This window comes from Dryobates pubescens, chromosome 18, assembly GCF_014839835.1.
Source record: "Dryobates pubescens isolate bDryPub1 chromosome 18, bDryPub1.pri, whole genome shotgun sequence".
Classification (NCBI taxonomy): Eukaryota; Metazoa; Chordata; class Aves; order Piciformes; family Picidae; genus Dryobates; species Dryobates pubescens.
The window spans coordinates 13,815,089-13,832,932 of NC_071629.1; the positions used below are offsets into that span (position 1 = coordinate 13,815,089).

Consider the following 17,844-nt stretch of genomic DNA (forward strand, 5'->3'; position numbering starts at 1 on the left):
TATGGCTGCACATTCCAGGAAGAATACCAGGGAGGGAGAAGGGAGATCATAAAAAGTGGATGCTTCCCTTCCCTAGTCATCTCCAAAACGTGCCAACAGCCCAGAACCAAAATGCTTCCTTTGTACTAATTTTCTTATTAGTTAATTTGTCGTGGCAATTTTAGAAGAGTTGTTAAAGCAGAGGTCATAATTACAGCTGGATACATTTGAGTGCATCAATTATAACATTAACTTGGTTCATAATGTAACTGTAGAAGCAGAAGAAGGTAACAGGAAAGAGCTAAATGTAACTACTATGCTTAACCACACTGCCACAACAGAATGGAGTCAAAGACCTTTTAGCATTAAGGAATAATTGTCCTTGTAACACTTGTCTCTGCTCATTTAACATACACAAAAGGCAAAGATGTACTTAGAATAATACAGTTAATAGTGTAGCCAGCATGTTTAGGATTCCTAAAACATTTTTTCTATCTTTTAAAAGGACATGGTATCAATATCCTACTGATGGATGAGTTTCTATTTAAATCTGAAGGCCCAAACCACCAGCTCACATTTTTTTCAAGGGCAGAGCTAAAACCAAGTTGATATTTCAGTCTCTTCCTCTGTATGAAAGAGCTGAGACATGATATGAGAGCATTTCAGCATGACCTCTGATTGCTTCTGACATTTCCAAACTGTTCTTTATTACATGAACATCATGGCCTAAGTCTGCTAATCTGATTTGAAGATGGGTCCAAAATGTTTACAAACAGGCAGACATGGTAACTTTTGCCAGTATCCAGCAGTGGGGGTGGATGGCTGTGATCAGAAAACCTTCTCTGCCTGGACAGCAGGTTTACACTGCTGTTCCCAGTTCTCTTCTGCATCTTGGCTGGACACAGAATCCCAGGGGGTCTCTCCTAGGGTTTGGCATAGACTGCATATCTAAGGTATGGGAAAAGGTCTTCATCTCACATCAATACATAAATCAAACAGTGAGGCTCATATTTTGGCTCTTTATGAACTGATGGTATATCCATGCTTGGAAAATAGTAAGTCTCTTCAGAGCAGCCTAGCCTAAGAAACAGAAACATGATTTCAGAGGTATCTAATGAAGTTGGGTATCTGGGAAAGCTGGAGTTATTCGGGTTAGGCATCAAAAGATGAAACACAACAGAGATGTTCACAGAACGGTACAAGTTACACCAGGCAGTCACATTTACCCTTCCTCATTACATGATAATTCAATGCAGCAAATGAGAACAGATTAAGAAAGTATTTTGACCCTATAATTAGCCTGAAGATTTCATTTGCATTGGACAATATTAGGGCCAGGTCTTGGAACCAGTCAAATCAAGAAAAAAAAAGTCTTCTCTTAAGGATGGAAAACATTAGTGTCAGAGTGCAATTTCTTTTTCTGCTATCTGGCAGAAAGCTAAATACCCATGTAATCCTTTGAAGTCCTAAGAAGTGTTAGAATATGGTATATTGGCATATATACCAGCCTTTTGCACCTTGGGGCTGTTCTATAAATAACAAAGACCTTTATAAGTCATGTTGCAAGAAGTTTTGAAGCCATTATCAACATCATGAATCCTCATCTTTCAGAGCACACTGCAACTTCAACGTGACAGAGGTCAGAAGGGATCTTCTGTGAGCATGCTGTTTCAGATAAGATTTTATGCTCTTCTCCGAATTATCTGACATTGGTCCTCATCAGAAACTGACCTGAGATCAGCCAAATTTAATCCAAGTAGCTCTGATCTGTACTCAGACATATTCCTGAGAACATTCTTTTGTCTGCTGGCATATATATATCTTTGTATTCAGGACCCAAGTTTCTATAGTTGTCACAGAGCATATAAACAAAGCTGTACTTCCTCTGTATGTGTGGTTTGGCTATGAGTTTAAATCTCAGCATGTCACTGTATAACTCTGGGGATGCTCAGCTCTTCCAGTGTTTTGTGTGTGAGAAAGGACGAGATTGTTAACATTTTAAGATCTTTTCCTGAATCTTATGATTCCCAGCATTTTTTGTATTGCTCTCAGTTTAAAGACCAACCTTTCAAGTCTAATTTCCTCACCAGTTCTGAATGCAGGGAGAAAAAAGATGTAATCCTTTCCCACTTTGATGCTGTTACAGAGCTGCTTCTCCTGGGAGCAGCAACTATCTTAAAGATTTTCCCTTTGAAAAACTAAGTCACCACTATGCAGTGGTAAGGGACTGTAGAACTGCTTGCTGGAGAGGTTTTGACAAAAGCCCTGCTGTTTTGGAGTCAAGGAGCTTTGGGAAATTTTCTCCTCTTTTCACCTGCATACACAGTCACCTGCATACACAATTTAGTTGTGCATACACAACTAAAAGGTTGTTTTGGAGAAGTGTTTCCCCTGGCTAGTAGGAGCTGGACTAAAAGAAGTTTTACGCTTCTACCAAAGCAAAACAGCACAGCAAAACTTGAAAGAGCTTAAGTGGCCAAGGAGCAGATTCCAGTTACTTGATTTACACCTGTGTAATTCCCCTAAGGGTAGTGAAATGCCTGCTGATTCACACCAAGACAAGAATCAGACCAAGCACACAGCTTCAACTGAAGTCAAAGAAAGCCACTGCATACGGAAGTTTGCAGGAGGCCATTAGTGTTTTGTCTGTGTCTGTGTCTTTCAAAAAGAGAGAGACAGAAGGAAAGTACTTCCTTTGGCTTCCTCTGCTCCTCTGGACATCCTCTGGCTTCCACCACGTGGAAGGTGGTCAAGAATGAGCTCTGACATACATTCTTGCCAGAAATGGAACATGACAATGAGGAATCTACGTGGTGTTAAAGCTCCACCACGCTCCTTTGTCATCTTCCTGTCTAGCTTTAAACCATATACTGAAGAGAATTAGTTTATACTTTACAAGTCATGTTGTAAAATATTTTGAAGCCATTATCAATGTTATAAATCCTCATGTTTCAGAGCATACTGCAACCTCTACATGACAGAGGTCAGAAAGGGACTCCTGTGAGAATACTCTTCCACATACTCCTGTATACCAAGACTCCTTTCTATCAGATGGAAGCCTCCTGCTAGCAGGCCTGCTTTTCTTAGCAGGCTTTTCACAAACTTCTGATTAGTAATCTACAGATCTGCAAGACCACAGATCATAAATCTTGGCTGTAGATAACCCTGCTCTTGTCGTTCCTTTGCTGTTTTATTTAACAATCATGTTTTCACTATGTCTAGCGTTGTTGAAAGAGGTCTAGTGTCAGCATGAACAACATGAATCTTTGCCAACTGAGTAGCTACAAAGTGCACAGCAGGTGGGGAGACTTCTACCCAATGCCAAAATTGCCTACTTCACTCTTAATCAAAGAATCAGGATGAGAAGGACCATCACTCTCCAAATAAATTAATAAGCTTTCCAGGTGTATTTCCAAAACTGGGCTGCTTGTAAAGCAGCTATTCCTTTTGATCTGTAATTCTGGTATTGACAGTTTCTACCCTCTGTACAGTTCTCACAAGCAAGTTACATATTCTCTGTCCCAAGTTACTGTACCTTGACGTAGGCAACAATTTTAAGGGAGATAGTTGCAAGATAGAGGGAGTTCATAGCAAAATCCATCAGATTCCACCAGTCGTGTACATACTCATTGAATCCACCGTCCCACATTTCCTTGATTTCTCCCCAGATAAAACCTGTAGAAAGAAAGTTTATGGTCATGACAGGGTATTACTTGCCATTAAAGCATTCTGTGTATCTGATGTAATGAAAGACAATTCTAAACTAACAGCTTGGAAAAAATGTGTCATATACAAGGTATAACACCACTAATTATAAGACAGTTTCCATCTCTGTGGAATGGAGTATAAACAGATATCGAAAAGACCTAGGTTTCCTATCCAGGGCTCCAGATACATGAGGGGTATGAGTGGATTGGCTCAGATGAAATTTATTCTACATGAACAAACTATATAAGCAACAGTATGGTTTCCAACAGTCTGCTTGCTCTCATTGCTCAGCTGGACAGTACTGACTTTTCCTAGCTGTCTCTGCAGAACCTGTAACACCAGTACCAGCTCCCACATGCCAGTACATTTCATCCCTGACCTGAAAATATCACACGAAAGACAGAAGACATGAACTCATTCTCTATGCTCAGTCACTGGATTTATGCATCTTGCTGCACAACAAGCCCATTGGGACTGCTTGTGAAAGAAGGTAAGACTCAGCAGAAGAAAGGGCACTCACTGCAGCCTGGCACCACAGCTCAGCAATGACTCACCTCTTGTCAAATGTGGCTATGGGTTTCATAAGGTGAATGTTTGTTCCAACCTCAACTCTGAAATGCTTCTGGGAATGGTTTTTGGCACTTGCTAACTTTCACTAAACTTCCTTGCAGCTATAGGGATGAGGGGCAGCTTCTGAACCTCATGACCAGCTTGCTAAACTCGCCTGACACACAATTCTGAATTTAATTGATTTATATTGTCTTTTTTTGTAGAACTGTTTCAGTGTGAGTCAGCATGTGCCCAGATGGGCAAGAAGGTCAATGGCATCCTGGCATGTATCAGCAACAGTGCTGTCAGCAGGAGTAGGGCAGTGATTGTCCCCCAGTATTCAGCACTGGTGAGGCCACACCTTGAATACTGGGTTCAGTTTTGGGCCCCTCACTACAAGAAAGACATTGAGGTACTGGAGCAGGTCCAGAGAAGGGCAAAAAATCTGGTGAAGGGTCTGTAGAACAGGTCTGGTGAGAGATGGCTCAGGGAACTGGGGATGTTCAGCCTGGAGAAAAGGAGGCTGAGGAGAGACCTTCTCACTCTCTACAACTCCCTGAAAGGAGGTTGGAGCCAGGTGGGAGTCGATCTCTTCTCCCAAGGAACAAGGAACAGAATAAGAAGAAACAGCCTAAGCTGTGCAGGTGAAGTTAAGGTTGGACATGAGGAACAATTTCTTCCCTTGAAAGGGTTGTCAAGCCCTGGAACAGAGTGGCCAGGGCAGTGGTAGAATCATCATCCCTGGAGGGGTTGAAAAGCTGTGTGCTGGGTGCTGAGGGACGTGGTTTAGCAGCAGACCTGGTAGTGAATGGTTGGAATTGATCTTAAAGGTCTTTTCCAGCCTTTTGTATGGTTCTATGGTTTTATTTTTGAGCTTAAGTCCTGTTAAAAAATGGATGGCCATTAGGCTCCTTCATCACCTACATGCTGCTCAGAATGTCTTTAGAGCCCCTAGATATTTTTAATTACTCAGTTTACAACATTATCCTTGACTGAAGGCCTGAAATGTGTGAAAAGGAAAATAAAAACAACAGCAAAGCACACCTCCAGGTGCCTTACCAATATAGTGACCCAAACTGCTGCTCATATCTAGCCAGTCACTGCAATGCTACTTGCCACTCAAGTTTTAGGACCCGAGGAGCAGATAATGTTGAAATGCACTGCTGCAAACATCCAAGTATTAATCTTGGCTTTTCGGCTGCCAGGCAGCAGCAATGGCCAGGCAGGCACAATGTCAAGGCCAATAAGGTAATTTTATTACAGCTTCCTTCAAATCTTTACATGAACACAAAAGTAGACAATAAAATTAATCAATGGAGAGGAGCCTGTGAAGAACTCATACATGTATTTATAGTGAGTTATCACTGCTGGTTACTATAGTTACAGCAATGCTCTGTGTGCCTGTTCTTTCTCTCCTTTTATAGTGGAAAATATTTCTTAAATAATAACCTTTAATCTGGTAAAACTGTTCTAATTTATCCATTTCATAAACAGTCCCACAATATCCCTATTTATCCAAAACAAAGGCACTCAAGAAGAAGAGCAGACAGCTGTTAGAGGTGATTTTGAAAGTTGTTGTTGGGGGGGTTTCTAATGGATAATCTTTCTTTCACCAGCAAATCAATTTTGCTGAAATGCCTACCATTTCCCTCATTTTTAACCATGAAGTTAAGGATAAAGTGAAGAGACCACTTAAGCTCAGAAAAGACATTTAACCTTCTCAGCTTACTCTGAAGTTTCTACCAACACATGCATTTCAATGCCATAAATCAGCTTAATAAGATAACCAAGCTTGAGTTACCATGTGGCAGAGCTTTGCAAGGAGCAAAGTGCCCTGGGTCACGATGGAAAGTGATTTGTGAATGCTGCAACTCTGGCATTCTTTCCTTCCTTTCCATCGCATTCTTTCCTTCCTTTCCATCAGCAGTTTTAGGTTTGGCATGGGGAACAGCTGGGTTCGCTCAGCACAGAACCAGCCTGATCCAGAGCCACCACTGAAACAAGGAGCTGGGGTCTGGTGTTGCCAGGAGAGGGGAGGAGTCATAGGGAGAGCTCCAGAGGTCAAGGTCTGTGGGAGCTGTCCTCAGAAAGCATCAGCTTGGCTTTCCAGGCTACCAGACCTGCCTATTAGACAGCTGCAATCCACAGCTACCTGACCTCTGGTGTTTTGCACCAAACTGACCTCAGCTGCACAGAGGCTGAAGGAGAGCTATAAAGGTATAGAAACCATTGCCCATGAGCAGGCCTCCATATAACACCCCAGCTCACAGTTAGAGCCACAGCAAGTCAGACAGGAGTTTAATTAGAAGAGAGATCTTGCTTCTAATGGAGACCACAGGTTTTCACTTGCTGTTGTGCTAGAGTTCAGTTTGAAAGGGTAAATACTTCTCTCTCCTCAAAACTACATTCAACCATGCTCCTCTGCTCTCCTGCCTCAGTGACTCTATTTTCTCCCATTCCTTCTCACTACCTTACCTGCATGTCCTGCCCTCAGAAACAGGGACACTTTCTTATCTTCACAACCATGGCTGCCCAAGCCAGACTGGAATAAAAGCTTCATGCTTAGCCTTATGATGATAAAACAGATAAGCACTCCCTCCTTCTCCTACTTACACTAGTGCTTGATATTGATCCAGTTTATCAGCACAGACACATACAGCAGAGTGAGATTTATCCTCCCTTTCCTGCCTTCCTTTAGGCTATTTGGAATTCTGGGAGCCCAGGAATAAATAGGGCTGGTGCCTGTGCACTGGCTCCAGGAGCAGATCAATGAGAAGGCAAAGGCAGAGATAGGCACAGAGTGCCTTCTGCCATGTACCAGCCAGCAGCACTAACCCAGCATGAGAAGTGCCACTGTTTGTTACCAGTGTGACCCAGAAGCTCATTCCTAACCTGTTCCTCACACAGAGCATGGGAGAATCAGGCAGAGAGCTGCATCTGCTGTGCTTTGCTCAGGTCATGTCTAAAGGCATGTCAGATGGCAATATGAACAGCAGAAGAGCCCTAAGCCAACAGGATCTGTTGTTCCAGAAGGAGCCCAGCTGTTTTATGCAGTTACTGAAGCTGGCTGCCAAATCTCTTTAAATGCTGCTGAAGCTGAGATCAGGAATGAGTATCCACACAGCTGCCATGGATGTGAGTCAGGCGCCTTTGGCTCAGGCAGTTCTGTGTTTCTGATTTACCTAGAACCCAGGGCAGGATCATCCACTCCACGATGGTGGGAGGTGGTCCCTGCATGTGAAGGTCAGTCCTGACGATGTGCTGCGATGCCAGCAGGAGCATGAAGAGGAAGGTCAGGTAAGAGCCAGTGTGGCAGATAAACTTTATAAATGGCTTTTTAATGAACAGTCCCAGCCTGCTCTTCGGTGCTATCAGATACGCCACAGATAGCACAGGAAATAGCAGCCCAATGGTGACACAGGTCAAGAGTTTTACTGCCCAGTGTTTCCTCCTCCATCCTGGAAAACCGTCATACCAAAGTGTTGCTAGTAGCTGCTGGCAGTTTGGCTGAGCAACAAACTGAGGAGGAAGGAAAAAGAAAGATAATCATTAGTGACTGGTACTTCATGAGCACTCCCCCTCACGTATGTGCTGGAGCCCACACAGACCCTCATCTGAAGTTTAGGGCAGGCTATGGGGTCGAGACAGAGGGAAGAAAGGAGGGAGATTTTGCTTTTGTTTTTCTATTCAGGATTTAAGTTTTCTTTTTTTCTCTTTTTTTATGTAGATCATTCACCACACATAAAGCCTCATGCAAAAGTGATGCAATGAAAATTACTACGAGCTTTTTCTTCTCCCATGTGTTTCTCTTCCAGCACCTTTCTTTTCAGAATGTTTCAGGGTTTGACTGCCTCAAAGAAATCATTGGCAGCATCTTTAAGGAATGACTAAAAGATGAGGCAGGAGGGAAAAGGTGCAAAGCTCTGAGAAGAGTGTGTGTATGAGGGAGGGAGAGTATCTCCAGAGTGTGTGGGGTGCTGCACGTGGTTTTGTGCAGGGAGGCCAGCATATGTGTATGTGGGATGGGCTGGGCATGAAACATCGTGCAGTAATGTAAAGCTCAGCCAGGTGACATCTGCTGGGAAGCAGGACAGCACATTTGTAAATGTGCCTCACCAGTTAGGGAGAGAGCAGTTGTAAAGTGTGAGAGATTAAGCAGAGGCAAGAGAAACCTTTGATCACTGCACCAAAAGTGACACTTGAAAGTTTACTTTCACTCTGTGAAAAATAGCATTACGACGGTGATTTATTGCAGCTCAGTGACTCCATTCCAGACATGCTGCAGCTGCAGCTGCCTCAGTCTCCTCTAATGCCTTGCAGCCTTGGGAATGTCAGGCTCAAGCCACAGTATTTCTAGTTTATGCCAGAAAGTTTTATGATCCTGATTATACCTGGACAGCATTATGGCTTTCAAAACCTTTCAGACCCATAGCTAATTAGAGATGTCTGCAAGACCAGCACAACTTTGTTTTTCTTTACATATTTAATTTCCAATCCATCTTGATGAGGTCATATCTCTGATTTACTAAATTCAGATTTCTCACTGGGCTCTCCAAGTTAAAAAAAAAAAAAAAAAGTAAAGGTCAGGATGTTGTTGTTGTTGTATTTACTTTGCTGTAATTAAATCAGAAAAATCATCCTAATGTGGACACAGCTATTGATAAAGACACTCCTGCAGTAATATAGCTGCATCTATGGTTGGACACAGCTGTACCAGTAAGAATCCCACTTCAGACTGGCACAGTAGTACTAGTAGCATTTATCAAGGAGAAAAGATCTCTTATAAAAGTAACTCAGATCAGTGATTAACCTAAAGATACCAGTCCTGTTTGTTACACTTGGGAAGGGATCTCTGGGTGGGATGTAGTGCCACCATGCTCTTCTTGCCCCTCAGGGGAGATTTCATCAGGCAAAGCACTCTTTCAGCACTACAGTTTAAACCGTCTCTTGGAAGGACTGTGCGTGGTAGCAAAGGGCTTCTGAATAAACAGTCTTGCTGCCATCCCAGACTGGAATGAGTTTTCAACCACAGCAGCAGTCCCTATGCCTACACTACTGTATTCAGTGTAGACATAGCCTGAATCAGCCAGCACACGTTCATTTATGAGACAGTTACATGGGTCCTCTCATCATGGCTGAAGATAGCCAGGACTCCCTAAGTCACCAGGAGACCAGATTCGGTGTGAAAGAGGCAATTCATTAACAGCAGCTTTAGCACACGGCCAGATTTTTAAGCATTTGTACACTGTCAAAACTGCCCGGCATTGAGAGGACTTTTTACATGCACTTCTTGCAGAGCTCTGCACAAGCTGAGCACTATCTCTGCCATGTTCAAAATGACTAAACCGAGGTCAAGAGAAAAGAAAAATAATTTGTTCAGAAAGCCATTAACTTTTGTGGACCTTTTCAGATTTTGTGAATCTATTTTATATGCTATAAGCATGTTTATATCAGAATCAGCCCATTTTTGGACTGGGTCACTCAAATATATGGTCTGACCCAAATTAGCATAGAAAATAACATCTGCAAGAGGAATATTTATGAAGTTGGATGTTTATGTGCTATTACTATAATAAACCTGTCTGAGGAATATGTGGTATTTATGAAGCTTGATGCTTATGCGTCGGTACTACAATAAACATGGCTACTGTATGGGGGCTGGGCTAGATGACATTTAGAGGTCCCTTCCAACTGGGGTGATTCCATGATTCCATGAGTCTATGATCTAACATACAAATGACACCATGGTCCAAAGGGCATCAGAAAAGACAATTTGAATTGCATTTAATTTGGAACCCACATGCACATAGCAGAAAGTGGGCAATAGCTGATCATAGAATCACATTGATTGGAAAAGACCCTTGTGATCATAGAATCATAGAATGGTAGGGGTTGGAAGGGACCTCTGGAGATCATCAAGTCCAACACCCCTGCCAAGGCAGGATCATCCGATCATCGAGTCCAGCCATTATCTAACTCTACCAAGTCCGTTGCTAAACCATGTCCCAAAGTACCATATATACATGACTCTTAAATCCCTCCAGGGATGATGATTCAAACACTTTCCTGAGCAGCCTGTTGCAGAGCTTGACAACCCTTTCAAGGAAAGAACTTATTCCTCATGCTTAGCCTAAACTTTCCTTTGTACAACTTGAGGCCATTTCCTCTTGTCCTATCACTTTTTACTAGGGAGAAGAGACCGATCCCCATGTGGCTCCAGCCACTTTTCAGGGAGTTGTAGAGGGTGAGAAGGTGTTCCCTCAGCCTCCTTTTCTCCAGACTAAACAACCGCAGCCACTCAACATGAAATGGGGAAGATCTACTGAACAAACCAATACCTGTTGCCTGTGGTGATCAGAAAATGTTACTGTAAAATACCAAGTCTGAGGACAGTGATGAAAGAAACAATTCTACAGAAACAGAGAAGACATCAAGCACTGATTCTCAGTTAGTTGGCTGTTTTTTAATCTATGATTCCAGGAAGGGTCAGCGTGTTATGCCTAAAAGCTAGAAGAAATGGACGGTTACACTGCTGTATTTTCCCATTTAAGATCACACAGAGGAGCTGTGACCAGGCATGTGGTAATTTACATGGTAATAGGTGCTGCTGTTTCTCTGAGATCAGGCACAACTTGTTGGGTTTTCTTAGGATGAAAATGAATAAACACATTTTCTCTTTATCACATATGATAGAAAGCTCTAAGGGGGGAATAAAACTGTTTTTCCCTTGAGTCAAAGTCATCTGAGAAATCAAATGACTATATGTTCCTCTGGTTGCTGTGCAACTTCCAAGCATCTTAAAAGTGCCTCTTTGCAGCCTAATAGCTCATTTTTAAAATCTGCTTTCTGTGCTGTCTCTGATGTTAGTTCTTCAAATGGAGACAAATTCACACATCATGAAAGAGCAGCTTTAAAGACCAGCTTGGCAAAAGGGAATGAAGGAGGAAAAAGCCATTAAGTTTTCCAATCAAGCCCATTCCAACCTCACTGAAAATGGCCTAAGGGAAATTAAAGCACACCACAGAAAGAAATTCTCCCTAACGTCACAAACCATCAAAATCCATCCTTATTAAAGGAAAGGCTAAGCACTTCCCAGTGTAGGATTTACTAACCTGTATTAGTTCAACTTACTAACCACAGATTTAAAATTAGTCAATACTGCAGCTTAGATCTCAAGTAGTGTAAGGACTACAGCAGGCTGAAACCCAGAATGTCCAGTGAGCAGAAACACTGGAACTTTGAATTATAATGAAGTCAATTAAGCCCTTGGTGTGCTGCCTAAAGAAGCAACTGCTTTTCACTAACTTTGTGTTATCTTGAAAGAATTCAGAAATGAGGTACTTCCACAAATGTTGGCCTCATCATTGCTTCTAGGTGTTGCTCCTTAAACTAAACCATCAGATTCATTTAGACTAAACCACTGAATGCCCAGCTCTAAAGATTCACACTGTAAATAGATGTACATAAAATACAAGCCCAGCTTTAGCCTTTTTAAGGGAGAGGTAGCCTGAAATATTATCACAGAAATGTTGTTATAATCCATGTTTTCAAATTTCTTCATAAAGTTTAGGAAACAATCTTATTTCAGCTTTGATAACAGACAGAGTTGAGGTCTGGAAAAAACTACTTGACCATCTTCCCAGATGAAGAAGGACAGAGACTTGCTGGACAGGGTAAAGGAAAGTGCTACAAAGATGATGATGAGGGGAGTGGAACATCTCTCTTAGAAGGAAAGACTGAGAGAATTGGGGCTTGTTAGTCTGGAAAAGAGAAGACTTGGGGGTGGTGAGAGGGGGTTGTGTCTCATCAGTGTTGATCAGTACTTAAAGGGTGGGTGTCAGAAGGATGGAACCAGGCTTTTTGCAGTGGTGCCCAACAACAGAACAAGGGGTAGCAGGCACAAACTTGAACACAGGAAGTTCCACCTAAACATGAGGAGGAACTTTAAGGGTGACAGAGCACCGGAACAGGCTACCCAGGGAGCTGATGGAGCCTCCACCTCTGGAGACATTCAAACCCCACCTGGATGTGTTCCTATTTGACTCTGTCTAGGTGAACCTGCCTTGGCACAGGGTTTGTACCCAATGATCTCCCTTCCAAGCCTTACCATTACGTGATTCTGTGATTCTCCAAAACTATTTATGTCAAGACCTTTCCTGAGTATAAGCTCCATTTCCATGTCAGTAGGGCCCCAAACATGTTTTTTCACTTTTTAGAAAGCTTTTCATTTGCCATAGCTAGAAATAGCACATGTGTGTCTCAGAGACTTTTATCTTTTCACAGGGACGTTGCATATGTGACAGGATTTGGTATCACGTTGAAGTTTCTGCACAATGAAAAGGAGAGACTATGATGATTAAAAAACCTGCATGTTGTCCCAGTTTTGTAGATGGTTTGGAATCAGAGACAGATGTACTGTACAGAAGCTCTGTATTTGTTTAAGAAGAGAAGCATATGACTTGCAGACAGTGAATTTCTTCAGTACATAACAAGCAGGTATCAGGCATTTTTTTCAAGCACTGCTCCATTATAGAAGCCTCCAGACCCCACTACAAAAGGCAGCACAAGGCATCATCCCATAGACATGATGGAGAACGTTCTGACAGCTGCATTAATTAAAAGAAATATTTCCAAAAGGTGGTGTTTGTACTCAGTTCATGCTGGCATATCAGCATCATCCAGGCAACCAGCACCAGGACAAGAGGACATAGTCTCAAGCTGTGCCAGGGGAGGCTTAGGCTTGAGGTTAGGAAGAAATTCTACACAGAGAGAGATTGCCCATTGGAATGGGCTGCCTGGGGAGGTGGTGGAGTCACTGTCATGGGAGGTGTTTAGGAGGAGACTTGATAGCGTGCTTGGTTGCATGGTTTAGTTGATTAGGTGGGTTGGATAATAGGTTGGACTCGATGATCTTGAAGGCCTCTTCCAACCTGTTCTGTTCTATTCTATTCTGTTCTATTCTATCACTCTCCAGGATTGTCCCTACTTTAGACAAAGCCTGTAGAAGCATTTCTTGGGGAGGCAATCCAAAGAGCAAGCTCCTTCTCCATTACCTGTTAAGCAGAAGCTGTCCCTAGCTGAAGATACGGTTCACTTAAGGACTAGGAGAGGAGATGAGACTCAGAGTACCTCGTGAGGACAACACTACTGTGTCACTCACTGGTGGGCAAGGTGCTCAGTCTCCTGGCTTCTGAAAGGGAGATAAGTATCCTTGCCTTTCCCAGAAGTGAGATCAGCAACTTCAATCATTGTTGGGAAGCACTTTGAGGGAAAAGACTACTGCAGTACAAAGTCTTTTATGTTCTCTCTTTCTTCTTTCGGTCTTGCCAGGGTCTTTGTGTAACATTTGGCTTGCAGCTGGCTTGTGCTATTAGAGAATTTCATTTTCAATGTTCATCATACTCACTGTCACCTGATATTCTACCAAGACAAAAAACTTTAAGGGGAAAAAAACAGCTGCTGGATGGAATGTCTTTTTCTTAGTATCTAATCTTTACTGAAATTTTTATGTCACCTAGATTCTACTTCTTGGGAATCAAATGCTTTCAGCATGCTGTGCCATTAATATAAATATCAAACACAGAAATTATGTTACACATACACACCCCTTATCTATGGGGAAGTCCCTTCTCTCTCACAGTCGTAAGTAATTTAGGATCAGACACAGATGGGTTGAGATGTGAACGCCTCAGGGAGCAACTGAAATAATTCCCTGATAGACATCACAGGAGCTGAACACAGTATCTCTCTGCATTTCTTCTGATTATCATGACAGCTGCCAACAGGCTCTTCTGTCTGGAGTTTGTTGGAGATCTTGATGCGGATGGTGGTAGTGACTGCTCTAGATAGATGAATAAGCACTAATTTGTAACTGCAGAGTCTTGTGTTAATAAGCAGGATCAAGCTCTTCTATCAGTCAGCTGCATCAGCTCCCACTGAGGTTATCACTGAGAGCCAAATGTATCATGGGAACCACGAAATTAACTTGTAGTCACCCTCTCTGCTACTCACTTCAATAGGTTAGATCTCACCAACAGCACTGTGTCCCATGGCATCTCAAACATGGCAGCTGAACCCCTGCAAGGTTACTGTGTTTGGGGGTACTATTACATGCTGCTGCCTTCTACAATTAAAGCAATTCTGGCTTTGCAAAAGCAGATTTTCACATGAACTGAGCTAGACTTTGCAGTCTGTGTGACAATCAGGCAACTGCAGTGGCTGATGCAGTAGCTAGATGTTAAAGAACGCAGATTTCCTGTGAATTCAGTTCTACCACAAAAACATAAATGCCCTGTCTCCCTCTGCACCCTCTCTCTGGTAGATTGAAGGGAGATGTGTCTGAGTACACATGTGTGGCTAGCCAGGACTGGGAGAAGCAGATCTATGCCACTCTTCATCTAGCAGGGGTGACACCCCCAGGCACAGAAATACCCACCCCACACACGTCAGTACAACTGCAGATGGAATGGGGAGAGCACAGACTTTTGGACTTGGGTTTCCAGAATCAGCTGGCTAGACTTTCGTTCTTCCCATGAAGATTAGGAGACTCTACACTGTCAGTCCTGCCACAGGCTTGAATTTATCAATCAATGCCAAGTCTTACTGTCTCAACCCACAAACCTCAACACACCCTGTACAATAGCCCAAATGTGCTCTAACACTTAGCATAATGTCAACATGTTTATGGATCACCCTGTGCAAAGAAGTGACCCTCTTCAACTTCAGGATCATGAAAGAGCATTGAACTTTTAAAATCCATCTTCCCTCTGCACCCCAAAATCCTGCAGATGCTCCTGCTCAGAACCAAGTAGCACAAGAGACTTCCAGTGCAGCAGGCACACTCTGTTCCATTTCATAACAGGAACAAGATCTTCTGAGGAAGAAAGAAAATGCAGTTGTTGTATTAGTTTCATTGCTCTTGAAAGAAATTCCGGTGGGCAATACTCAAAGAGCTACATTTCCAGATTAGTTTCTCTCTTCTATCTTGGGCTATCTGTGGCCTAATTTGATGTGTGCTGCAGTGAGCCAGTAAGTCCTGTGAGATCAGATACTCTACATAAGAAAGAACAGCCTGCTCAAGTCTGCAGTACTGCAAACAGTGAGATGAACAAGAAAATCCTCTTTTGTAGCACATTTCTTTTTAAAGTTCAACCTTGTTAATAACTGCAAAGTTATTTACATTCTACTGCTGAAGTGTGAGTTGCAGAGGGTAAACACCTAATGGTTGTTCGTCCTGCTAATGAAGTACTTTCTGCAACAGGAAAAAAAGGAAGGAGACAAAGAAGTTGGAGAGAGGCTGCATAACTCAGGAAAAAGGACTACAACATTCCTCACCAGGTACTTCCAAGAGAAAACAGTATTTTCTCAGGAAAATATAGGATGAATTCTATCTAAACCACTGCAGCTACTCACATGCCTGTCAGTAGTGACAGTAAAGCATTGCCGCAAATCCAAATGGCTGCCATTCCTGCTACTAAGATCATCACCAGCTGAGCTGGAAGAGTCCTTCAAGAAAACCAGGTACTACCCAAATTGCTCCATCCCTCTGCTGGTGAATAAAACAAACTCCAGATTCTCCACAGATGAACATATTGCCTCCAGTTATACAGAATTTTGTCTAATCTGTTGTTAAAACACTCAAAGCAATGATGACACATGATTCTTAACTAAAGGTCTCTATCCATAACACATCTCTTGAAGGTAGCAGACATGAATTCAGCTTAAGCAGCAGCAAGTGGAATTTCACTAGTGACGGGAATGCTGACAAAAGTAAAGACTGAATGACCTCTAAAAGCCTGCTACAGTTCCATCAAAATTCATAGTTTCCACAAATTTATGTTGGATTGGCTTAAATATTTAGACAGAAGAGGTCCCAGATATTCTAGCACAAAGGCAAATCCTGGGTACCTACCCACAGAAGAAGGAGTTAGCAAATATTTAAGTTTGAAATGAAACCTATCTCCACTCAGAGTGCTTAAATGTATGCTTGGCTATACATTTGTATTTATAGCCTGTCTCAGCAGGATTTAAGTGCAGGCATAAATCCTGCATTGAATAAAGGCAAGCTGCTGAACAGTGCTTCTAGAGACCAACCTCTGCTAGCAAACGCCCAGGTCAGACTCTGAGCACAAGCCCAAGCATAAGCAAAACTTTACAGCATTTATTTTAGCAGACAGCAGACTGAAGCTGATGATTAAATTCCCATAGGATGTATTTCAGCAAACATTCCAGGATACAGTTCTCTTACAAAGATTACGCAGGTACAGACTGGGTTTTCACAAGCAAAGTGCTGCAGTACAAGCAAAATTCTGAGTATAACAATACACCTAAGCCAGAGTCAGTTAATTCACAACACACTGACTGGGTTCCACGATCTGAACAGGGAGTATTTGACACATCCTGCAGAAGCACTAAATAAACCCAACAAGCTAAAAACTGAGACAAATCTTGCAGAGTTTCCTAAGTCCTATTGCAGGCAGCACTTAAAGAGTATACAGAACTTGCAAATGAATACCAGGAGCTCTCCCAGGCTTTAGCTGAAGTGGAGAAGGTATTGACTTTTAGGTAAAAGCTTGGATTTATCCTCCTTAGTGAATTTCTAACATTTACATTAAATAAGTGATAAGTAAATGAAACATTGGAATTTTAATAAGTAATTCACAAGTCATTTTAAATACACACCTACTTAACCTTATCAGTGTTATTAAAAAGTTCTAAAAATATTTTTCACAGAATCACAGAATGGTGGGGGTTGGAAGGGACCTCTGGATATCATCCAGTCCAAGCCCCTGCTAAAGCAGGGTCACCCACAGCAGAAAAGAACAGACCAGCATACTATAAAACTTCTCACATTCTTAGCAACATCCAAAGGCTACCTCTGCTTCTGAGGGATATCAGTGTTGTACACTAAAGGAGGAAATAAGCTTTTGCTGAAGGATGTTTACTCAGCCATCTACGGTGTGTAAAGAAAGAATAAGAACACAAAACCTGCACTCACAGCTTTTAAATGCCACTCTGCACAGGATCTCAGTGTAGGGGGGTATGATTAGCCCATCTATCCATCTCACTTTTCTTGGAGTGAAGAACTATGAGGAAACTGTGTTCTCAATCATGTGGCACCTAAATGACTTGTCTGGATGATGATGGATCCGATGAATACGTAAGAGATGTAAGGGGAGGGGAGCCTCAGTCCTCTGTACCTTGATGCCACTCTTTGCTAAGCGGCAGAAGGAAAGCTGAAATCCACAGAATATCCACAGATAAATGACAGTGACCACTTCTATATCCACAGGCAGAATCCACAGCAATAATTTTGCTGCAGAGTTTATTATTTCAGGCTATCACTCAATGTGAAGTATGGAATAACATGACATACTCTTCACTACTGACGTAAAGCTGACTCTGAAAGACACTCTAGACCTTCAGACGTGGCAAGACTGAACACTTGGCTTATACAATACTCAAAGTGTCACTTCTCCTTTCCACTTTCTGTTGTCTATAGAAAACCAATTAATCACGTCCCCTACTTCCCCAGCCTCTTCTTTTGCTGCCAAGAAGACTGATTGGATACATGAAGTTAAGGGAACCGGCAAACTCACTAAATCACTA

General features: G+C 42.3%; 1 protein-coding gene across 1 annotated transcript in view; it reads right to left on the bottom strand.

Annotated features, from left to right (window-relative positions):
• Positions 1-17,844, bottom strand: part of TRPC5 (transient receptor potential cation channel subfamily C member 5) — a 72,282-nt gene that overhangs the window by 29,269 nt on the left and 25,169 nt on the right. The window contains exons 3-4 of the mRNA XM_009900392.2: positions 7,419-7,755; positions 3,515-3,654 (exon numbers count right to left, since the gene is read on the bottom strand). Of these exons, the coding sequence (XP_009898694.1) occupies positions 3,515-3,654; positions 7,419-7,755 (477 nt within the window). The remainder of the gene's footprint in view (positions 1-3,514; positions 3,655-7,418; positions 7,756-17,844) is intronic.